The sequence below is a fragment of the Mesocricetus auratus genome, unplaced genomic scaffold (assembly GCF_017639785.1).
Source record: "Mesocricetus auratus isolate SY011 unplaced genomic scaffold, BCM_Maur_2.0 Super-Scaffold_100008, whole genome shotgun sequence".
Classification (NCBI taxonomy): Eukaryota; Metazoa; Chordata; class Mammalia; order Rodentia; family Cricetidae; genus Mesocricetus; species Mesocricetus auratus.
In genome coordinates this window covers 11708540-11733774 of record NW_024429192.1, presented here as the reverse complement: position 1 = coordinate 11733774, position 25235 = coordinate 11708540, and the positions used below count along the sequence as shown (strand labels likewise).

The 25235-nt window shown below is 42.9% G+C and overlaps 1 protein-coding gene across 6 annotated transcripts in view; it reads right to left on the bottom strand.

Annotated features, from left to right (window-relative positions):
* The window catches only part of LOC101836288 (amyloid beta precursor protein), a 213964-nt gene that overhangs the window by 134242 nt on the left and 54487 nt on the right, over positions 1–25235 (bottom strand). For all 6 annotated transcript variants that reach the window (XM_040750547.1, XM_040750548.1, XM_040750549.1 and 3 more), the window contains exons 2-3: positions 24181–24348; positions 8946–9075 (exon numbers count right to left, since the gene is read on the bottom strand). In XM_040750547.1, coding sequence (XP_040606481.1) covers positions 8946–9075; positions 24181–24348 — 298 coding nt within the window. The remainder of the gene's footprint in view (positions 1–8945; positions 9076–24180; positions 24349–25235) is intronic.

The window sequence follows — 25235 nt, the reverse complement described above, 5'->3', positions numbered from 1 at the left end:
AACTAGACCCCGGTAGTCCAACCAACTTTTCAAATCTCAGGGCTGTACACAGAGAACAATGGCCCATTTCTCATCGGGTCACTATCTTATGAGGAGAAAGAAGAGAATGGAGGAAAAAAATGCCACAGCAATTAACAAAAGTCAACTCCGAAGAAATGAGGCGACACCGTTTGAAACTGACACAGCTTTCAACTGGGCACCAGAACACTACAGTCAACATGCAGAGCCCTGTTGAAGCGCAGGAAAGAGAAATGGGATTCACCGTCTTACCAACAACACACCCAGGATGTGCAACCCAGTCTCTAACAGAATTAAAAATACAGCATGTTATCATGATTCATCAAGCTGTTTGACAAAGCTATCTTTCAGAAATTACGCATATGTTTTCAAAGGAGATAAGTCCCCAGATAAATGGGAACCTCTTTCTGTTACTGTGCCACTCTAGTTTTTGAAAATACCACTCAGATTTGCAAACAAGGCTTAGTTCATTATTGCAGATCAATTTTCTGGAGCTTATCCTCAGAGAGCTGAAATAATTGAATTTCTGGACTTCGATAAAGGAAGGTTTGGGCAAGAAATAATTACATTAAGGCTTCAAACGGCAGATCCCCAACTATGTTTTAGCAGCAGATCCCCCTGGAGGGCTCTGATACATTTCTCAAATGCAGAGTTTTATGATGACAAGTGAGTTATATGTCTACACCTGCTGATGCACATAAAATCTAAGCAGGATGGGAATCTCTACTAACAGAACATAAAGCCAGCTGGTGAGCTTCTACAACTTACCAATAATGACTTTGAAAAATAAAGAGGATGTAGAATATTAATATATAACTAGAACTTCTTTCTCCTCAACGGTCCCAGAGATATCTATAGTGAATTAAAGGGATATGGATAATTTGAGACTTTTGGTCAGCTTTGTACTCAATAATCTAACTTAGAGGAACTATTTCCTAGTTGACAGAAATCTTGTGTCACATAGCAACATGAGAACGAGGCCCTTCTTCAACCTAATAATCTTTTATCACCACAACTTCAATCAAAGCCATAAATAGATAGACGCCTGCTCCTTTTGCCACTTTCTGCTTGATTGAATTTGATAATGAAAATGTCTGTTCTTTTCAGAGGGAGTGCAAGTGTCTGTCATTCAGTTTTTCCTCTCCAGGCAGAGGACGAATGCATTTGTTTGGATGTAAAATCATTCGAATATGCAAAATCATTTAAATACGCATCATTACAAGCCGCAGCACATGGATGGATGCAGCAGCTTAGATTTCTCTTCAGCAATAATGCCAGGCATCAAATGGAGATGTATTCATGCTTGAAGCATCTCCAGGCTGCTTCCATACTCCCCCTTGCACATGGTCGGCCACGCCTTCCTTTCCAGGCTGGGTACTCAACCAGAAAGCAGTGGAATGGTGCCAAAGCCCATTCCATTACCCCAAAGTCTTCCAGGTCAACAATCCAAAGTCACATGAAAAGACTAACTTTGGTTTACCTCTCCAGGGAGCGGATATTTTGAAGAGCAAGCATTCTGGGCAAGCAGAAACTGAGCCTTTAAGTGTACTGAAATCCTTCCTCAAAGTAAGAAGACTCAGGCAGAGAGAGGTTGAAGAATTGAAGTCTCCTGTTTTATACTAAACACTCAAAAAGGAGGACACTATGAGATTAAGGATTACAACTAAAATAGGTACTCCTCCCTTTCAAATAGTGTGAGTCCTGCCTGTCTACTAAAGTGATGATGGAAACTAAAACACACATTCAAAGGAAGTTGTCCTTAGGATGTGAGTTGTTTTGGGACAATGCTGAGGGAAACTAAGACAAGGAAGCAGAATCTTCTAAGAAAGTGTGAGTGAAGCAGACCTTCCAACAAAATTCCCATTAGCTTGCTCCAGGAGCTCCACGCCCTAAGTTTAAAGCAGCGTAATTTACATGAAATGGTCCTTAAGGGCACTCAACAGGAAGCAAAATGAAGCCAAAGGTCACTTCCTCCTCTTGACCTGACAAGTCACATGACCATCAACACCATTTCACCCTGGGGTTATATAGTTAGCGATCTCCTTTCCTTGCCACAGCTCTTAGTTTTCTAGGGCAGAGGGGATGGCTACTTACGTAGGCCCCTTTACTGATGTTTGAAAAGCCAAGTGAGTACAAAGGACATCTTTGATAACAAGTCCCATGTCAACAGAACATTCAACTGCAACAATAAATAATAGGTCATATGTGCGTTTTCCTGAATTTTGGGCATTTGTCATTCTTGACTCATTAGGCAACTCTAGTTGGAGTTCCTACAGTAGGCAGCCTTCTGCACTTTGCATGCAGACGACTTAACTCTCTTCTTCCCAGATAGGACTCTTTTATTTGTTTGGTGTGTGTGTGTGTGTGTGTGTGTGTGTGTGTGTGTGTGTGTGTGCAGACAAATGCATGTCACTACACATGTGGAGGCCACAGGACAACACTCAAGGGTCAGCTCTCTCCATGCTCTGGGGCTTGAGCTCAGCCTTCCCAGACTGTGTCCTCTATCCACTGAGCCATACCGTTGGCTCCTAGTTACTAGTTTTAGTATAACCGCAAGTTCCCCTCGCAGAGTAACCTACTTCCAAAATAGAGACCACACCTATATTTTAAAGAGAGACTTTGCAGCAAATTTTATGTCTACATAGAATTATCCAAAATGCTTTTTAGAATTCAAAATGTAAGAATGTGCTTAATTACACAGCACCCCTTTAAAATCTATGTGAAAATCAGTACTTGAATGCTTGCTAGGTATTAGCAGTAGGGCTCCTAGCTCACATAGATTTAATTAATTCTTATGCAAGGAACCAAGAGTTCAGGGGGATGTACATGTACAAACATCTCTCTCTCTCTTTCTGTCTCTCTGTCTCTGTCTCTCTATCTCTGTCTCTCTCTAACTCTCTCTTTCACTCATATACACACTTACATTTTTCAGAAGGCTGAGAATAACTCTACTTTTTTGCCTGTGACAGATTTTAATCACTCCAAATGGTATTCAGCAATACATTAACTGATGAAAATGACACACTGCTTAAACACTGATGCTGAATCTAAGAATCTCAAAGTCATCATTTATTTATTCGTGCAGCTTTGTTTGGAAGTGCTGGAGCTTAAACCCGGCACCTCACTCATGGCAGGCAGGCAGGCAGTTGACCTCTGAGCTATACTCTCTACTACTCACCATTTACCCAGATACACCTTTCCTGAGATGTCCAAGGAAGCTATGAACCACAACTCCAGAGGTCACACAGAATCTGAGGACCTTCCCACTGAAGGAGCCTGACCCCAGACGTAACAACTCAGGACAGCCTTAGGGGAAGCACTGCATGAATGGGGTTTCCCGGCTAGCTTGTGTGCTGTCTAAAATGAACAACCAAGAAGAAGTGCTTTAGAAAAACACCAGTGTTTAGGATTTCTGAAGTGGACAAAGAGCACGAGCCTGGGAAGGAAAACAGGGAATGAAAGAGCACACAAAAGGAACGGCATGATTTTCAACCACGAGACCGTATACAGCGCCTAGATAGTCTACCACAACTTCAGCTGGTTTTCATCAAGCACTTGTCAAATGCAATCTTGCTAACTAACCATAGTTCATAGTTGACCTAGAATAAGAAAATTTCACTGCAATCCTTGTTCTACAATAACTCATATTAGCTGGCTTAATGATGCTTATTTATATGGGCCAGGCTTGATTTACTGAATGAAAGTTGAAATTGTATCCAGGAAAAAAAAATCTGTTAACATTTTTTAAACCACTTGAGATTCTTCAGTGCAAATGATAATAAAGCTTGTGCACAATTAAAAAAAAAAAAAGGAACGGCATGGCAAGGACATGGGAAGAAGGCTACCATCAACAGGGTCTGATAGCACTGGACAGTACAAGGGAGAGAAATGTGTTCAAAGGACCACCTGATGTTGCAGATAATTGGGGCTGAGGAAATGGACTCTGATAATGCCTGACAGGGGTGGCGGGTGAGGAGTTGGGGGTGTGTTGGATCATGGGACCGCCACATGGGGAGGCAGAATTGTGAAGGACGGAACAAGATGGACGGCTCAAGAGATACACTGAAGTGAGGGTTGGGAGTCCTCTGCAGAACACAGAAAACACGAGAAGCCTAGATGTTACCTATGGAGGAAATCACACAGCCTGAAGGTCTAAGGTCTTTATAAAGACAAAGGCAAACACAAACATGCATTGGTGCTCATAGATTGCAACTCAACAGAATTCTCACTAAAACCTCGCTATCAAAGCAACCGTGGTTGATGAAAACCAAGCTCCAATCCTGGCAAAATAACTGGGCAACTTCCTGTGGTGCTGACTACACTCAGGCTAACAATAGATTTGCTCTCTGTGCTGATCAGCACGGAGTGACATAAGGTAAATGATGCCTGCTGTCACTTTGGGAAGTGTTTGGCAGGAGAAGTCCCCCGCTTGCTCTGTGTCTTCTGCCTGTTAGGAGGTTTCCTTTCCCTTTCCTTCCTTCCCCCAGCATTTGCTTAAATCTTCAGTTCACTTTTTCAACGCATCCTGACAAGTGGGGACTAAGTGCCTTGACATGTCCTAAGCTCTGGGGGGGGGGGTTCAGTAAGCGAACAAAAGACCCAATCACCAAAGAGCTTACATTTCACACAGAATCCAGTTATCTCCAAATGCAAAAGCATCATGAGAAGGCATTGTTCACCATAAATACTTTCTGCACCATGAAGTATTTATTGCTCATGTAGCCCTACAATTACTCTTTTCCCTAAGCAGACTCACTGATGTAATATGTCCCTGACATGGTACCCTCTCAGTTACTTGCTATTAAAATGGGAAGGTGAGACATTTTCTTTAGCTGTAGCCACTGGCAAGGCTGCTATAAACAAGCCCTTACCCACTCTCGTAAGCAACCCTAATGAAACTCACTGAGCCACCCGAGGAAGAAGGCTGGCAAGCAGAGGGGGCTAGGCGAGAAGGGATGAGGGATCAGGGGTGCAAAGGCTTGCCCTCAAAGAGAATTGTGGCACCATCCCCCAGCTTCCTCCTCGTCCACTATTTGTTTCTATTTCTGGCCATGAGGTGAGTGGTTTTTCTCTGCCTTGTAATCCCATCACCATGCGTTACCTCACCACACACCCAAAACAATGGCGCCAAACAACTATGCACTGAGCTACACCAAGAGCCTTCTTGTAGTCCCACAGAGAGTTGACCATCAACGCAGTTGGCAGAACTGTTCACACTGATAGCTGTAGTTTTTTTTCAATGCCTTGGCTCCTTTCATTAAAACTAACACAAGCCTATTTGTATTTTAAAAACTGCTCAGTTTTCTATGCCTTCATCAGCACCACACTTTCCCCAAACTCTGTGAGAGGATCCTAAAGGCTCACTAGGCCAGGCTGGGGCTACAGAGCAGGTGACACATCAGTGTCATCTCTTCAGGAGTCCCGTGCATGGGCCGTGTCTGCTCTTCCGCAGCCTGCCCTTACTGCTTTCCAAGCTGCTGCACAGATGTTGCTTTGGGACTTTCTTTCTCCATTAGTGATCAAAGCCAAAGCTGAAGACTCAGTGACAGGGAAAGAGAATTAGAAGAAGGGACAGGGAGAAGGGGGCCCCTTGGGACGCATGACCAGGAAGGGCCGAAATTCATCAATGGGTTTGTAAAAATTGGAACAGTTAATGAGTTACTGGGTGACCACCATGACAAACCTGCAGAAAAATCCTGAGAGCTTTTTGTGTCCAGCACCTACTTTTGAACATTCCATAGCATTACGTCCTCCTGTAGAGAGAGTGTCTCGCTTTGCAAGCCCAGGTGTCCTGAAATTCGTTATGTAAAACAGGTTGGCCTAGACCTTACAGAGATCTACCTGCCTCTGCCTCTGTCTCCTGAACGCTGGGGTCAAAAACATGCGCCACCATGCTTGGCCACTGATACCGTTATTGAAATGCCTTTAACTGGGGATTTGGACTCACTCTTATCATCATGTCATTTTTTAGATTCTTAGTGCTATTTTTGGGTAAATATTTTAATTGTAGAATACCATCTCCCAGACCTAGCCAACAGTATTTATCAGTCAAGCATAATTTCTTTGTTAATTCAATTTCAGTAGACTTGATAGAAGTCTTACCTTTAGCTGATGTGTTATAAAAAAAACAACGCAATAATGACAACAAAAACTGTTCAGCGTAAGTTCAACAGAATAACAACAGTACCATTATCTGTCCAGTAACCAAACACATACTTCTTAAACTGGGATGGCTATAGTTTATTCAGAGAAACAGCTACCTAGAAAGCAAGGCATATTTGTCCTAAAATGTTATTAAAAGCATAAAATTCAAAATTCAAAGAACCGAAACTCGTACTTTCTCACTCTGAGTAAGGGCATTACTACCTTACATACTTGGGGTACCCGTCTTAGCAAGGGAGGGATACTGACATGCTGCATACTAGTTCCTTAACTTCTAATTTTCCTCTTCTAGATTATGCTATTAACGGCACTTTGGCCCTGTAAAAATCAACATATTGTGCCATTGCTAGCCAACTTCAATACTGGATCCATTATACCATGAAGAGAGAAGTCATTCAAATGGAAAGGGTTTGAAAACAAAACAAAAAAACCAACCATCTCTCTGAGTGATGATAAATGATGTGCTTTGAATTCCACGCATGGTATGTGATAAGATGTTTCTACCATCAAGTCAGACCCTGTACTCTGGTTCTGGAAATACCAGAAATAAAAAGTGAAATGAGAACACCAGCATGCTCCCAAGGGAAGTCATCCATTCCATGGGAGAAAAGTGCCAAAGGCAACACGATACACCTCCCCACCCCATAAACAATCAAAGACATCGCAGAGCAAGCACCCAAGGCAAACACAGTGGAGAGAGAGCTCAGCTCGCACCATGCTGGGTCCTTCATGGGAGACAGAGGTCAGGAGGTTGAGTGCCAAGAATGTCAGGCATGTTTCTGGAGATTTGTTTTGAATTTCAATACAGCAATGCCCAAGACAATCTTACTCTTGCTTTTAGGTCATATCTTTGTGGGAATTAACTCTAGTAAATCTCTTCTTTGTCAAAAGCGTATATTTGGATACAGTCAGAGGTTTCAGAGAGTTCTTAGATGAAGGATGAACAATAATTCTTTGTTTCAGAGCAAGTTATAAAGAAAAAAGCCACCGATTACCTCTGTTGTTATCAGAAAACGTTAGCATTCCCATTTATCCTGTACCAAAGGTCAGCATTGGCACCTTTATCAACGTAATATCTATGGTGGAATTTTTAATAGTTATTGTTTAAATTTATAGCCTTTCTTATATGATTTGAATTTATATAGCAAGTGGACAGTTGTTCCATATGGGTTTTTAAAAAATAAACCATAGAGAATATTGATGATGAATCAAGAAATGTTGGGCTCTGGTCTTGATCTGAACATACTGTGGCTTGTGACTTATATAAAGAAATCTAATCTCTCTGGTGATTGGTGTTTAGACCTGTGAAGGAAGACCTCACTCTATAACAATTCCAATGGATGCCCTATGCAATTACTAAGGACATAACACCAAGATGAAGGCAAGATCAAGAAGTCAAGGGAAAAGCAAGGAAAGGCTTGGAGGAATTAAGGTTAAAAGAGTTACATCTAAGAATATTCATGCAAACAATATGTACATGAGTAATGTACCCTCTTTAATTAGTTTTCTCAAAACTCAAGACACACCATGCATACACATTAGCAATACTGTATATGCCTTGTGTAACACCTATATTTGCCATTATCTAGAAAATTTGCCACTGTCTAAGAGACAGACAGTGTCATATCTCTTAACTCTAGTCTGCGCTCACTGCCAAGCAAGAAACAGGTATGCTTTGGCTGTCAACTGACAGTCTACTTCAGGTCCAATGGGAAAAGACTGGGGATTTATAAGATGAGAAACACAATAAAAGATTCAAACAGGCCAGATGCCTGCTGGGAATATCCAATGATTACCTAGTCTATTAGCAGTCAGGGACAGTTAGTGTCAGTGTGCTCATTGCCTATCAGATGCTGAACCAGACCTGGGAAATTTCCTAACCCTGTCACAAGTGGCCTGCCTCCGTGAATTATGTACGTCAGCATCAAAGGAGCTCAAACTCTATTCAAAAGATAAAAGAGAAATCTGGTCCTTGCTGAAGAGAGAGGCAACGGGGAATTCAATCTCCCTCATTTTATCACAGGGTCTCTTGGACAATTTTGAGTCACTTCTCCATTTTCCCTTTCCCCTTTCTGACCTGTGCATCTCTATAAACCTCAACAAGTGAAATGGTTCCAGAATAGTTAGGGGTAAGAGCTGAGGACAGGTCACCGCCATCACTAACCGCAGGGCTGGCCCAGGAACTCATAACTTTCATGAACACCGTGGGGAAAACTATTCTGAGGCAGAGAGCTAAGAAATGCTGTCCTTGTCTTAAAAAATCATGGGGCAGGGCCTTCAACATACATAGTAAAGAGAAGTTTGGTGTTCATGGGGGAGAGAGTCTATCATGCATTGTGGGCACTAAGATTCCAAGTCTCATAGAAAATGACACAGTATTTACCTATAATCTATATACAACCTCTTACACACTTTAAATCACCTCTCCCAGTTCTGAGATACATTAGTGGTATAATGCGTGCCTAGCCTAATTATAATGTCCTACATTTTTCTCAAGCACCACAATACATAGTAAAGTCACAAATAAACCTCTCCTTGCAATATAAATGATACGTAAATACAGTTATAGGATTGTCTGGTGCTTTGTTTTTCAATGATTTTCCACACGTTTGGATGAATCTGCAGACATGAAACACACAGATACAGAGCCACCGCTGCTGCGCTGGCAGCGCGCTGGAGGAGCAGCGAGCATGTGCAGGCGACCTCATTGGAGCCCCCTCCCATCAGCACCAGCGGCAGGCGGGCGGGCGGGCTGGTGGGCTCACCTAAGCAGCGGTAGGGAATCACGATGTGCGTGTGGGTCTTGCACTGCTTGCGGCCCCGCTTGCACCAGTTTTGGATGGTCACTGGCTGGTTGGCTTCCACCACATTTGTGATCTGCAGTTCAGGGTAGACCTAGGCAGCACGGGAGAAGAGGAAACCGTTACTCCTGGCAAAGCCTGACAAGCGCTCACACCACACCTGCTCAGCCTCCACTGCCACTCAAAGGTCCCATTATCCCCTGAGTGCCCAGCTGCTCGGCTTGGCGCTGGCCACACAAGACTATCGGTGTAAGGACAAGGCCCGACTGGCAGTGCCTATAGCTCCTTGCACTTAAAATCCCCATGCTGACAGTGTCTGGGGGAGATACGGCAGAAACGTGGAAGAGTAGAGACTCTTGATAGCGTAAGGTCATTCCCGACGCCAAATAAACAGACTATTGAAGACCAAGGTTTGCAGTGTCTAAATGAACACTGCAACTCATACACTTGTGGGTATCATCTTAACTTACATTCAACCCACTCTATGTGACAAACATCTTATACACAGAACCTGGCACAGAACCAGTTTCCATACAAAAATTACCTTCTGTCCTGAAAGTAGTTTACGTAAAAATATTTTATTAAGAAAGTCTTCAAGAGGGCCATTTAAAGTGTGGCACTTACGAATTCCCCTTCTTCAGTAATAAACTACTTATCTTGTTCTATCATGACTGCTCTTCGTAAATCATTCCGTTCGCTGAGCACTTGGAATGAAATGTCAAACTCAATCAACTAAAATGTATTTGCGAAATATCAAACCACTTCTACGTAATAATAATGGGCTAGAGATTTGAAAGAAAAATAGCAACATAAAATGTGTCTTCAAAGTGAGAAGTTTTGCAAGATAAATAACAATAGAAATATTGACTACAGGCGTTAAGGAAGCAGATGGTTCTTATGGGAGGATGTGAACCTAGGAGGTGAGGGCGAGGGTGTGAAGGGGATTGCACATGGTCAAAAGATTCTAAGGCCGGGCGGTGGTGGCGCACGCCTTTAATCCCAGCACTCGGGAGGCAGAGGCAGGCGGATCTCAGTGAGTTCGAGGCCGGGCTGGACCGATAGCCTCCAAAACTATACAGAGAAACCCTGTTTTGAAAAAACCAAAAAAAAAAAAAAAAAAAAAAAGATTCTAAGATAATGGAATCTGAATCCCGAAATGAACTAAAGGGTTTGGTGTAGACATTTCAGGGAAACTGAGCCAGGTAGAACTAGTGCTTGGGAGAGTTTGAGAGTTAAAATTAAGACTCTGAGAAAGTCTCAGTTACTGGTAACTGCAATATAAATATAGCCATTGGAGAGAGTAGATGGTGGGAGTCCTAAGCATCTCTCTGCCTTCTTTTCTGCTTTATTGGTAAATGCATAACTTCCCCTTAAATAAAGAAAAACTGTATATTTAAAAAATAAGAAAAATAAGGCGTTGATCAGAGTAATTGTGTGGGGACCAAATTCAATGGTGTAGTTGATAACGGAGAGAACACGCACTCAAATACGTAAGTCAGGACCCATGACAAGGCTCTGCGGAGAAAGAAAGGCACCTGCTGGCCTGAGTCCAATCTTCCACACATACACGGTGGCACCTGTGCGCCACGCCCACCCACACCCATGCACAAACGATAGAAAATAAACACGCAGTAAGAAACTTCCCCTTGCGTGTCAGAACCCTGCCCTGGGTTAAGAGGGTTCCTCAAACAGCTAGAAGTTTAGCTGCGAAGGGCACAGCTATCTTTGTTTTGTCTTACTTGGGCTTAAGAGTCTTTAACACTTCAGTACACGCATCTCAAGACACACACAACACTCCCCTTGAAAATGCCACTAAGAATTTGAAAGCCTCATAGCTTTACTCATGTAACAAAAGGCAAGTAGCTTTGTGTACAGAAATATAAAATTCTCCACCTTTTCTAATTTATTAGACCACAAACGAACAGCACTCCTGAGTCATAAACTCGATGGCAAGAGAGTTCGCCCCAGGGGACATGACTTTCTGTGCAGTAAAGTGTGAGTTACTGCGTTTTTCTAAAGGGTTCCAGCTGGCACTTCAGAAATGCTATCCCACCGTGAGGCTTCTTAATGCCAGTTTTCTGTAAATCCCTGTAACAGACAATCACACCACATTCCCTCCTTTTCCATTTAAACCAGCAAATTATGTTTACAAACTGACGGGTAGGGGAAGGGGCCTTCTTGCTTCCATTGCTTGCACGCCGTCATCGGATTCCTAGAATGATATTTGGGGCAGCAGACCAGGAAATTATTCAACTCCCAGTGTCTAAGCAGGGAGAACTGCACACCGACAAACTAAAACCGTGAATGTGCGACTCTCCCTTGAGATTACCAGAGCTGCGAATGGTGATCAGCCAGACAATTAATTTCCAGTTCCATCCACAAAATCTAGGACACACGTGTGACTGACTCCCTTAGCTTCTCCACTTCCCTCCATCTCACCGACGGCAGCACGGTTCCTTCACGGGAAGATGTGGAGATGGTAAAATCTGAGCCATGAAGAGCCCATGCAGTCTGTCTACTGCTCGAATTAATAGGATGGACACAGTAACAGCAACCAGACTATTTTGCTGTTCTAAACACCGGGAAGTTTATTTAATGGGGAAAAGATTACAAAAATAAATAAATAAGGCAGCAGATTTCCTTTTGAAGTACTGAATGACGTATCAGGTAGGTGATGACTGTGTAAGGGAGCAGACCCCAGCAAAGCAAAACCACACACACACATACACACATATACATGCACGCACACACACAAACAAAATCAAGCACATGTATTAAAAAAAAACTAGAAAGAAATAAAATCTGAATGCTTGTTTAAGTAGCCCCGGCAGAAGTCTATAGAGACAATGCATTTTTACGTTTATGTATGAGATCTTAGTCAAGAATTACAAATTAAATGGGGCACGTGGTGGTCTATGCCTTACATCTCAGCATGTGGGAAGGTCTCTATGAGTTTGAGGCTGGAGAGTTCCAGGACAACCAGGTATGCAAAGAGAGACCTTGTCTTAAAAAACAAAACAAAATTAAATTATATGAATTACAATACATAAATGACCTCGTAACAATAAGTTCCTAACTTTTCACCAATATTTAATTGCAAGGAACAGCTCAATATTTAATATTTTCTTGTGACACAGTAAATTTTAATAAATGAAGTAAAGGTGCCGTGGTCGTGTGTGTGTGCACGTGTAGTTACATATGCATTATGTGTGCACATGCAGTCCTGTATGTGAATGCTGACACGTTTGCTGTGCCACATGTGTAGAGGCTGGAGAAAAACTTTTGGTGTCAGTTCTCAGTTTCCAAATATTTTGCACATAATTTGCATGTACTTTACATGCAAAATATGCATTGTCAGTGAGACAGTTGTCACTAATGAGATTCTACCAGAATGTTAGTACAGCAGACACAAATAAACCCTTAGTCTCAGTCCTCTCTTTCTACAGTATTTTGTGTGTGAAGTTGCGTTCCTGATTAAAATGGGGGACTTGGCGGCGTGTGGGGGGGGTGGAAACATGTCTCAGCAGTTCAGAGCACTCGTGTCCTGCGGGAGCTCCAGGTTCCGTTCCCAGTATCAACACGGTGGCTGGAAACGACCTGTAGCACCAGTTCCGGGGGATCCAATGCCCTCTTCTGACTTGAGGTCGCTGAATGCATGCTGTGTACACACCTACATGCAGACAAAACATCCATACATATAAAATAAAATAATAAAAATTTTAAACATTTAAGCACCAGTCTTTGAAAGACCACATTTGCAGATGCTCAAGCAAGGCCAAAACTAGGCCTGTGTCAGCTGCTTAAAATAATCATCTGTTGGTAGCCTGGCAGTGGTAGCCCACACCTTTAACCCCAGCACTCGAGAGACAGAGGTAGGCGGATCTCTAGGTTTGAGGCCACAGAGCAAGTTCCAGGACAGCCAGGACTACACAGAGAAACCCATCTCGAGAAAAGAAGACAAACAAAATATAAACAAAACACACACACACAAAAACAGGTCTTGTGGGGGAAAAAAGATGATATTGATATTGGTAGTCCATGTTTTTCTTTTTTAAAATGCTAGCAATTATATAGTGCTATAAGTATGTATACCAGAAGCCTGAATATCTCATATATATAAATAAATATATATATATATATTAAAAACCTACTAGGAAAAAGCTACAGAGGTTGCCTGGCCATGAGGTATTTCTGTTGTTTGAAACCAATTCAGTTTTTGAAAGCACACACTCAAGAAGAAAGCAAAAGTATGTGATAACAGCAGGTTTCCCAAAAGCAAGGCGTCACTGCAAACATTTCCTGGGCAGCAAGTCACACAGTTCTCAGGAGTAATTGCCTCACTTCACAGAAGAGGAAACCAAGGCATTAACAACTATCCTCGGTGTCTTTTCTACGCATAGAGACCCTACATACTAACAGCACATTTTCAGCTGTGTGTAAACTTCGGTGTATAAACCCAGACAGGGTGTGTGAAAGAGGATACAATTCCGTTCCTAGATTTAAACGGCACACTTCAAAGTTTCTGAAACCTGATGAAATCTTGCATCTTCAATTGTTTTCCACATCAATTCTGCTAATGAGAGGGGATACAGAAAAGAGAACATCTAATTTAGTTGAGAAAGATAAATGGGAGCTGAAAAGTGGTCTCTCCTTGCAGCTTAATGAGGTGCTGAGAGGCAACAGCAGCTAATGAAACACTTGTGCAATGTTGGGGACAAGCCTGCCTGTGTTTTCACAAGGGTGCCTTGCGCGAGGCAGGAGACAAAACGCTGCAGGGCGAGAGTGACATTCCCATGGCCCAGTTCTGCTTCTGACGCTGCATATTAACATGTTGTTATACCCACACATTCGCACTTGGTGCTAAGATGAGAAAGGACCTTTATTGCCATTTCCAAAGCACACAAAACAAAAGCCCTGGCCATCCTGGAACTCACCCTGTAGACCAGGCTGGCTTTGAACTCACAGAGACCCGCCTGCCTCTGCCTCCCCAGTGCTGGGATTAAAGACATGTGCCACCACGCCCAGCTCAAGCTTTTTTTTGTTTTGTTTTGTTTTTTGTTTTCCGAGACAGGGTTTCTCTGTGGCTTTGGAGGCTGTCCTGGAACTCGCTCTGTAGACCAGGCTGGCCTCGAACTCACAGAGATCCACCTGCCTCTGCCTCTCCAGTGCTGGGATTAAAGGCGTGTGCCACCAACGCCCGGTAAGCTTTTTTCTTGTGTTCCTACACTGGTGTACTTTGTTCCTTGAGCCTGTTAATCACAGATAAAGCAACTGCTCATTTAGAGGAATGAGGTTAAAGAAATCACAGACATCGTTAGCAGTGGAAAAGAACTTACTTAGGAGCACAAGAGCAAGTGCCCATAATCTAATAGTAGAGGCGATAAACAAAGCCAATTGCATCCATATTGCATCCATCTAACTGTCCACACTTGAAACTTCTCCCATCCTCAGAGCCTCCTGAGGCTGGTTCCACGTGGATGTCCCCAGAGCCAACAGCACCTTCAGGAAGCCTGTCTAGCAAGAATCCTGCATGCTGAGGACCAGAGAGGGACAGAGTAATGTGGTCATATATTATTTATGATTTAATAAAGCTTGCCTGAAGAATCAGAATGCAGAGCTAGCCACAACCATAGAAGCTGGGTGGTGGCGGCACACACCTTTAATCCCAGGACTCAGGAGACAGAGGCAGATGGATCTCTGTGAGTTCAAGGCCACTCAGAGCTACGTGAGACTGAATCAGTCTAAGGGAGAAACAGCTCACACCTTTTTTTTTTTTTTTTTTTTGGTTTTTATGAGACAGGGTTTCTCTGTATTGTTTCGGAGGCTATCGGTCCAGCCCGGCCTCGAACTCACAGAGATCCGCCTGCCTCTGCCTCCCGAGTGCTGGGATTAAAGGCGTGCGCCACCACCGCCCGGCAACAGCTCACACCTTTAATGCCAGCACTGGAGAGGTATATAAGATAGGAGCTGGGCATTCAGTATTCAGTCTCTGACAATTAGTCTCCAGGCACAGTGAGGACAGGACCTCCCCAGTCCCTGGTAGAGGTAAGAGATTTAAAGCAAAGCTTGGCTGCTTTGCTTCTGTGATCTTCAGCTTGAACCCTAATATCTGTCTTTGAGTATTTATGATTCACGCTACAGAGTAAGATCAAGGCTATATATGGTTTCTCATGTAACTTTTAACAACTGGCTTTTATACCATCTGCCTGTCCCAGTTATGAAGTAAGGACACTCTCTGAGACGGGACACACACTGTTCCTGGATTGCCCTGAATCACATACCTCATGTACCCTATCACAGGATCACTGAGAGAATGAGGACAATGGACGATCTCTCACATCCGTTTTCCCACCTCCACTTGTGATTTGAATCCTCCCCTCAGTCAGCCCTGCCAGTGGGAACACACTACCTTACCAAAATGTCCCATACTCATTCCAACACACCCTACGGCTCTCGCTCACCTGAAATTCAGATCCCAGTCTCCACCTCCGCCATCAAGACCCACCATCTCCATTTCAGTGCTATACCCCACCCTCTCCATTTTCTAGACTTCATTCTCAGATTGATGCAACTGTGTATTCGCACTCCTTCTAAGCCAGGAAAGGCAACACTTGACACGGAACCTATCCTTGGTGGTCGTAGTGACACTGGTCAAGTTGCCCTGAATTAACTGTGAAGAGATGAAAGTCTTGACATATAGAACTGAAGCACTTTTTCTCTTCTCCTTCTCACACCCTGAAAGCTTTTGGTGTAAATGAAACAATGTTTTTCAAAAATTCTTATTTCACCAAAAAAGGAGTACAATGAAACTTAGCAAATCTCATTTTTTTGTTGTTGTTTTTAAGCTTTCATGTTTTTCAAGGGGAATATCACCCCTAAGCTATGATCTCTTTTGTTTTCAATGTTTTTACATTTCTAAATGTGTACGTCGGTTGTACACGGCACTCTGATTCATAAGGAGTTCTGGCACAGGAGTCCATTACAGTGATGTGTCCCAATCCTTACCTTCCTCTCTCCTCGCCTGTGTCACCCACCTTTCAGTTCCCTTTGCTCCCCTAGACGCTTTACTTCTACCGTCATGTCAGACAGACAGACATGATTTCATGGGTCTGTATGACACGTAGGAGTCATAAACAGAAAATACATAATATTTGTTTCTCTGAGACTATATTTAGACATTTCTTCAGTCAAATCTCTCTAATGGCTCATTAGGACAAATGGCTGTTTTTATGTCGTCAAACTAATTGTAAATAATTTATGAAGCTACATTCAAGTTGTTGGCTCTGCTTGTTGTTTTGTTCTTGTTTGCCTTTCTATAATGTCAGCACCCTGCTTCTACTATAGACCAGAGAAAAGGCTATTTTTCCCCTATCAAAGAGTTGCAGAAGATAATAACTACAGGTCTACTGTGATCATTTGTTGTTGCAGCCAAACTGAGCATTGAAAGCTACACTGTATTTTCCTCTCTACTGCTCCAGGTCTACCGCAGCACCTGGGTCTTTGTTAGGTAAATAAAATGAGGGCATATCTGCACATTCCCCTGACTGTTGTCTAAAAACTTCAGAACTGTTATCAGTGGAAAGAAATGGGTCCCCAGGAGGGAACCACAGGCACCACTGTCAGGGAGGCTCCCTCAGGAGAGACGAGGGTGCCTCTGCTCATCACACTCCAATCTCGTGCCCACAAAAGCCACCCATAAGCATTAAGTGATGACCAGGATGCTTCAGGTTGCCGGCTAAAATGCTTTGTGAATCGTGGCCTCCAGAAATGTCACCATGGGTCTTGAGTTCCTGTGTCTCCAGGAGGCATAACGGGGTCCTGCTTGAAGTGCTACAGTAAAAATACCCCATCCTGGGCAACTTAAACAATGGAAATGCATTTTGTAACAGTTCTGGAAGGTGACAAGACCAAGTCACCATGGAGGCTAGTGAGGAACTTTTTTCCTATTTTCTGGCTGCGTTCTCACATGGCCTCTTTGAGCAAACCAAAGGATCTGTCTCTCTGGTGTTTCTTTCCATAAGGGCATCGATACCACCCAAAGTACTCCACCGTCCTGATGTCATTAATACTAGCCATCTCTGAATGACTTTTTCCAACCCTATCCAAGAGAGTTAGCCTAACCTATGAACTTTGGGAACACAGACCATTTAGTTGCTTAACAATATTCAATACACACTTGATAAGGAGTGAAGTAAAAATCTACATGGAGTTAATAAAAAACATAACTAAAAATGAATTCAAAAATGACTGTGTAGAAGAAAAACTACTATGACTAGGAAACAGAAGGCAATTATAGGTAGCAGACATTTGAAAGGCTGGACAGACGCACGGCTAAAACAAGCACACAAATTAGATCATACTTTCAAAACTATTCCCTCAATCAAACTTCATAAGGTCTTATATGTAAGTAGAAATAGATGTAAGATATTCGATTATTACTGTTTCTCCTGAGAGGATAGCACCAAAGGAACCAAAGGGACAAAATGCCACTCTGAATGATTTCCAAAGCAAATATAAGTCAAGAGGAATGAAAGAGAACAAAGGACATAGACTAGCTAATTCCCTATTGTCGTGGTCTGACAAGGTACAACCCCACAGACTCCTGTTTCAATGCTTGGCCCATAGCGGATGACACTATGAGGAGGTATGGTATAGGTGTTGTTGCGGTAGGTATTGGTTTATTGGTGGAAGTGTGTGTGTCACTGTGGAGACAGACTTTGAGGACTCACAGATGCCCAAGCAACACCTGGTGCGGAGTGTCTCCTTCTGCTGCCTGCGGATCCAGATGCAGAACTCTCAGCTCTTTCTCCAGCACCGTGACTGCCCACATGCCACCACATTTCCTGCCATGAAGAAGCTGTAAGCCAGCCCCAATTAACTGTTGTCCTTTAAAGATCTGCCTTGGTCATGGTGTCTCTTCATAGTTATAGAAACCCTAAGACACCCATCAAGGAATCAATATTAAAGCACTACACTGAGCTAAGCACCAGCAAACAGTTAAAGGCAACTTTACCAAAAAAAAATATTTAGCAGGAAAGTTCAATTAGCTAGCAAAAGGTCAAAATGAGGCCACAGTCATGAGTTGAGCTCCTCCCGTCTAACCTAAGTTCAGACTTCGAACAGCTACCTCTCTGACTCAGCAGATTGCTTCTGAAACATCTTTGTTTTTTTAGTCATGAGAGATTATAGCACATACATGAAATAAATTCATCATTATTAGCAGAAAAATGCCACTAAATGTTTAGCCCTGTTACTAGCAATGGTTTCCATGTTTTTGTGAGTGTATGTGTATTTGTGTGTGTGTGGTATGTGCATATGCACATAATTTCATGTGTGTAGTGGTCAAAGGTCAACTTTGGGAGTCAATCATCAGATGCCGTACATCTTTTTATTTATTGTTTTCCCCTGGAGATGGGGTTCTCACTAACCTAGAACACTCCAAGTAAGACAGGCTGACCACTTCCCATCTCTGCCTCCTGAACTGTGGATTCCAGTTATGCTCCACACCTAGCTTTTCTACATTGAGTTCTGGGAGTGGAACTCTGCAAGTACTTTATTATCAAGCCATCTCCCCAGGCCTTCCCTAACGTTTTAAAGGAATCTGTGTAGTGACAGATGGCAATAGAAGATCACATTTATGGTATTAAGCAAAAATCATTGGTAATGGCTAACACCAACATAATGATAATAGTAATAACCTAACAAGTAATATAAAAATTACAATGTCGGTGGAAGGGTTGGCTGTAAACAAGTCCCGTTGGAAAGAATCCATGACGTGAGAACTACTGCAACAGAACAGACCTTAAGATTATAACTTTAGAAACATACAAAAATATTATAATTTAACAAAATGGCAAGCAGAAGATGTAGAAAACTGTTGAGTATTATTTTCCTTCTCATTCCAAGCAACAAGTCAATCAAATGTCATTTAAAATATAAACATGGAGTTAAAGAAGGAATAAAAGAAAAAGAAATGTGTTCTAGCAACACACACAAAAATTCACATTTATAAATGGAAGCTATTTATTACAAATAACAGGATAGCTACAATGCGGGAGGTGGCAGGGAGATCCCACTCCCCCATTTTCCCAGTGCTGCTTTAAGTCAAGACCCGGTGTGGACTCAGCCAGCACTCCAGCCAAAACAACTGCCCCAGTCTGTACACACTGTGCACAGGGCCACGGTGGCTCTTCTGTTTGGCCCTGTGCATTCCTCTGTCTGCTGTTAGCAGCCACTCTTCCATGCCCTGTGGGCTAACCAGACCACACAACCACATGGGTAAGTACCCTGGTACAGGTGCCAAGACTCTGTGTGGTCAACACGTAGCCACTCAGAATCCCTCCTCCCTGGAATTACAATGCACAACAGCAAAGCAAAGTTGGGATGTCACTCCCAGAAGCACTGGCTGTCAGCTTTCCACCTAGCTGAGTCCCAAGGGGTGTCCATTCACAAGGGAAAAGGAGTAAACACGGGACATAGAATGGCTGGCATTAACGAGAGAAATATGATCCAGTAAATTCTCGGTCTCGGTTCTTGGTCCTGCCTTCCTTGCTTTGTAAATTGCCATCACCGCAGGATTGTTGCCCCAAGTAAGACAAAACCTTCTCTCTCACACAAGCTGTTCAGTAGGGTTTGTCACTAGGCAACAGAAACTACCTAGTTAACCCTTTCTTAGAGACCATTCTTTGCTTGTTCCAAAACTCTCTAGACTCAACTAATCGGAATCCTCTTTCACCTTTGGTTCTTTGGGCTAACCCTCTCTCTTTGGATATAGAATCTTACTACATGGCCTCGTCTGGCCTCTAACTTGTAATTCTCTTGCCTTAGCATCCCAAGTACTGAGAAGTGCAGCTGTGTCCGTCACTACACCCAGCTTTCTCCTACGCAGACACTTGAGTTTTAGGATGGCAAGCTATTCCATGCCTTTGCTTCAGCTCCCTTTGGCCCAAGTTGCCCTCATTAAAAAGAAAACAAACAAACAAATTAAAATGGAAAAACAACAAAAACAAAAGCAAAGATATTGTCCTATGCCTTGGTTTGTCTCAAGCTCTTTGCCTAGGTCTTTTCTCCGACTGCACATTTATCTTCATGCCATTCTCAAAGCAACTACTGTAATTAGACCTGCCCCTACTATCCGTAATGCCCTTATAAATTTGTCAAAACAAATGTTCTCAGATAATAAGAACAGAAAAGAAGGAAAAACAACCAGCCCGCCTAGTAAAAAGAGGTATCCAGGCAGCGAGAAGCAGATAGATGTGGCTGTCCAGGTTCCAAAGTAGCAGGAGAGAGATGATTTGATTTGGGGGATACATTTCTCTGACCGGGTTAGAGATGAATGGTGATTTTACAGTCCTCCGGGCACAGACACTGCCTATCCTCACACACTGTGAGTAATGCCACTGCTTCCTGCTGCATGGAAATTATGCCGGATGATTCCTGTTCAGTCATGCAAATGAAGCATCTACCCAACTCAACCTGGACCAGTTCTAAAAGCTTACATTCCTCTCTCTTCTGTAAGTGAGCTGAAAACAGTCTTTTGGCATATGGTCATTTTGCACGAGAGGCACAAACTGACCTGGTTAAAAATTATTCTTCAGTCACTCCCCATTTTGATCATACTTGCAGTCTCATCGTTTCCTCTGTTTAGCAATTAACTTAGCTTGTCTCCCACCACGCGACACACGCTAGTTCTTAGCCTGTCTCTGGCCACTTCATAGCCTTCTCTTTGTTCCCCAAGGTCTAGTCCCCAGGTTCTTTTCCAGAAGCATCTCTAAGTGGGTGAAAGGAACAAACGCTTGGCCCAGCGGCAGGTGCTTTGATAGCAATGAAAGAGGGGTTGCAGGGATGACACCATCACCTCTGCCCCGTCGGTCTTTATGGCACTAAGACCATGAGTCTATGTGGAGGGCATCCTTGGCATCCAGTGGTGGGTGACTCAGAGAGAAAGGCAGAACCATTGGCTCTTATATCATCTCCATGCGTTAAAATATTTTAATATTACTTTACTTCTTTTAAAGAGTCTTTACATTTGCTTACTTATGTTCTGTGTGCATGTATGTGTGTGTATCGCATGATGCTCGTGGGGTCCACAAGGTGTATCTGATCTCCTGGAACTGGAGGTATCCGTGGTTCTGAGCCACCACGTGGATGCCTGGAATCAAACCCGTGTCTTCTGAAAGAGCAACAAGTGTGCTAAGCTGCTGAGCCACCTCCTTGTCCCACTCCTATGTTCGATTGAGACAAGATGTCATTGTGTAGCTAAGGTTCAGCCTTACAAGAGTAGGGATTCCAGGGGCGAGTCACCGCACCCAGCTAGAATGCTGTGATTTAAAGGCGTCAAAGAACTCTGAATCCAAATCACCAGTAAATTTAGGAGTCTGCTGGGACTCCCCAACTCTACTTCCCTCTTGTTTCTCAGAAGGCAGGATTGCAGATTGATTACAGCCCCATCTCTGTGGCTGGCATGGGACACAGCAAGAGAACTGTTGAGTGGACATGCATACAAATTGCCAGTGTATGTTCAAATTTCCTTCTAGCTTCATGGAAAAAAAAGTATAAAGGGGTGAATTCAACTTTAACCCCATGTAGTTTAACTGTAACTTCCTTATGACATCCTTAATAGCTACCCACCATATAGTCATTTCAAAATGCAATCTGGATTTTAGGTCTTCATTAATATTGAATTTCAAAATGCAGCATTCACCTTAACTACACATCAGACTGGACACATTTCAGGTGCTCAAGCTGCATGCCTGACTGGTGCCACCACATAGGTAAAGCACGGGGACTGATGACTCCATCACATGGGCTAGGGGGCAAGGCGTTTGGAATGTTCTGTACACTGATGCAGAATAGGGCTAACTCAGGAATTCGAACCCGGTCTCTCCTCGTCTTCAAAAATTAAGCCAGTAAACGGGTTCAGTGACTTTCCATTGTTATAGCACGCAGACCAAATTCATTAAAATGGCTCAAAACATACCAAGTGAGTTCCAGGGCAGGCTCTAAAGCTACAGAGAGAGAAACCCTTGTCTTGAAAAACAAAAACAAACAAACAAAAAAACCAAAACAAAACAAGTGGCTCAAAACACCCTGGTAGGTTAGCTGTTTCTTATGCAATGGATTGAAGAAATGGTGAGCAAAAGCAGATGTTACAGAAACTGAAAAGGGCGGGAAAAGGCCAGAGGGCTTCACCCTGCTCCTCTCCCACGGCTACCCACACGCAGCAGTCTGCAGAGAGAAGAAGGACTCTGTGACTCAGCACCATACAAACCACAAACAAAGACAGAAAAGGAGGCTACCCAGGCATCAGGGCATCTCTAAGTGCAACAGGAAAGTGAGGGCTGTTTCCAGGGTCAAGGAGAGTGACTTTTGTAGGACCCATATTCAAAGGTTAAAAACGTGGTCATTTGTGGGAAAACCTGTGTTTACGCGATGATTCACAGGTACCGGCAGCCGTTCGCCGGAAGGACAAAGGCCTACATCATGAACTGAGTGTGCGTCTCAGTCTTCCTTCGAATCTGTTGGAAGAGTCATTACTAACTAGCACTTTGGAAGTTGAGGCAGATGGTTAAAGGGTACAAAGGAGTAGCTAGACAGAGAGAAAACTTCTAGGGCCTAATAGAACCACGCGTCACCCACAGTAGGACACGTGGTTGACAGCTGATGGTGATTTCAAAAGAGCCAGTGAGGAGGGAGAAGTAAAGGGAAAGTGAGCATCTCTAGACAAAACACATGGAATCTGAAATGTTCCAGAACCGGACACATTTTGAGAACTGCTCTCCATCTATATGGGGAAGATTTCCCTCTGAGCTCCTGTAATAGGCTGCAGCCCAAATGGAGGAACACTCAAATTACTACATAAATAAATGACTCTCGGGCTGTACGTGTGTGTGTGTGTGTGTGTGTGTGTGTGTGTGTGTGTGTGTGTGTGTGTGTGTGGTGGGGGGGTATACAGGAAATAGGTAAGAATTTAGCATTCTTGAGGCTCATCCATAAAGCAACTCATTATGGACATGCAAATATTTCAGATTCTGTAAAATCCAAAACACTCTTAGCCCAAGTGTTTCATATAGGCAAACCGCAATCTCTACTCCCAGTCTCCATAACTCACAACTGTACTTTGGTAACTCCAGTTCCATGAAATGTCGCAACCTATTCTAATGCCTCCTTGGGTACCAGCCTTAGACGTGGTGTGTGGTGATATTTTGTTTATGATCTAACAAATAAAGCTTACCTGAAGATCAGAGAAGCAAAGTAGCTAGCCACGGAGTTCTTACCTCTACTGAATCCCAAGACCGAAGGGGCGATCTTGTTTCTAGGAATCCTCAGACTGTATACTTAGTCTGAATCCTCATACTGCTTCAGACTGACTCCTCAGACTGCCTAGACTAAGCTGAACTCCTGTCTCCTCCCACTTTATATTCCTCTCTCTGCCCAGCCACATCCCTTCCTGTCCCTACCACCTCAGTGCTGGCATTAAAAGCATCACCTTTGTGTGAGCTCTGTTTCTCTTTTAGACTGGATCAATTTTATGTAGCTTAGGGTGGCCTTGAACTAGCAGAGATCGGTCTGTCTCTATCTATCTCCGGAGTGCTGGGATTAAAGGTGTGTGGCCTCTACAGCTAACTAGTGTGGCTAGCTTTGCACTCTGATATTCGGGCAAGCTTTATTTGTTAGATCATAAATAAAATATCACCACAGTGGTACACAGATATACATGTAGGCAAAACATCCATACACATTAAATAAAATTATTATTTAAAATAAATGTGTGTCAAGGGATGAAGTAGAAGTGATCTTTCAGTGTACTTTTTAGTATCAGTAGAAATGTATATATATTTCAAAGATATAATAGTAACAGAGAAAAATTAGAAAAATATCAAGTTATAGATGAATTAAAATACATCAAAGTAGTTGAGCAAAAAAATTAATTCTAACACTTTTAACCAAAATACTTCCTTTTTGCACAGTCATAATAGAATATATTACACAAGAAAACTTAAATTTACCCATTTTATTGATCATAACACAACATAATTTGTAACCATGTGAACTGTAAGATAAAGCAAATAAATGTCTTAATGGTACAGTGGATCATTAGGAACCAAGATTTTTACCTTGAGAGTGAGAATGAATATAAAATACAAGAATTAATATTTTTAATGAATGCGTGTGACCCACGAACCCATTCAGGACTTACCTCTTGGCAGTACTGCAGAATACCCTCTTTGGTGCCGATGCAGGTTTTGGTTCCTGATGGGTCTGACTCCCATTTTCCATTCTGCACGTTCATGTGCATGTTGAGTTTGCCACAGAACATGGCGATCTGGGGTTCTGCCAGCAGCCCGGCATTGCCATCAGTGGGCACCTAAAAGAATAAATAAGTTGTAATTAGTAACGGAATCCACAGTTCCAAGAAGACTAGGAAATGTGGCAGCAATACCTAGTGATCCCCCTGCTTCAGCATTACTGGATTGAGCAATTTACATGCAACCAACACAGTAAACAACCCAAAGAAGTCAGTGCTTTCTTTAATGGAATGCTTAAAGGACGACATAAGAAGATTGAAGGGCATTTGCTCATTCAAAAATCCTTTCGTTTTTCCCACTGAAGATTGTGCAATATCTGTTGAGAGCTACTACCAATATAGAGGGGTTTCTAAAATAAGTATAATCACTGTGAAAGCGTGCACATCCTCATAACCTCATAACTCACACAGCACAGTGACTACCCCTACTTGATGACCACGCCTGGAGATGACACTATATGGCACTTCCCAGCAGGGACAGCAAGATGCTATCAATATGACTCACTGCTGAGCAAGTGGCTTTTTGTTTCGTTTTGCGACAGGGTCTCTCTATGAGCCTTCGCTGTCTTGGGATTCACTGTGTAGACCAGACTGGCCTCAAACTCAGAGATTCACCTGCCTCTGCTTCCTGAGTGCTGAGATTACTGATATGTGCTACCATGCCCAGCTTGTATCTGGGTTTTTATTAGAAAATTACACTGAAGAACTAACCATTGAGGAATGTCTTAACTTGTGATGTTTTGGCCTTTGGCCTCTAGTGCTAGGATCATAACTTTACCACAATGCCCACTTAGAAACTAAAAAGATTAAATGAGAAAACGGGAGTGCTAAAATCTATCCTACCTCCTCAAAAAAGGCTCTGCAAGAGATGGAAACTAAATCCAGGCTAGGAAAAGAATTACTAGAAACCAAAGAGTCAAAAGAAGAACCAATGTAATTCCTCCCCA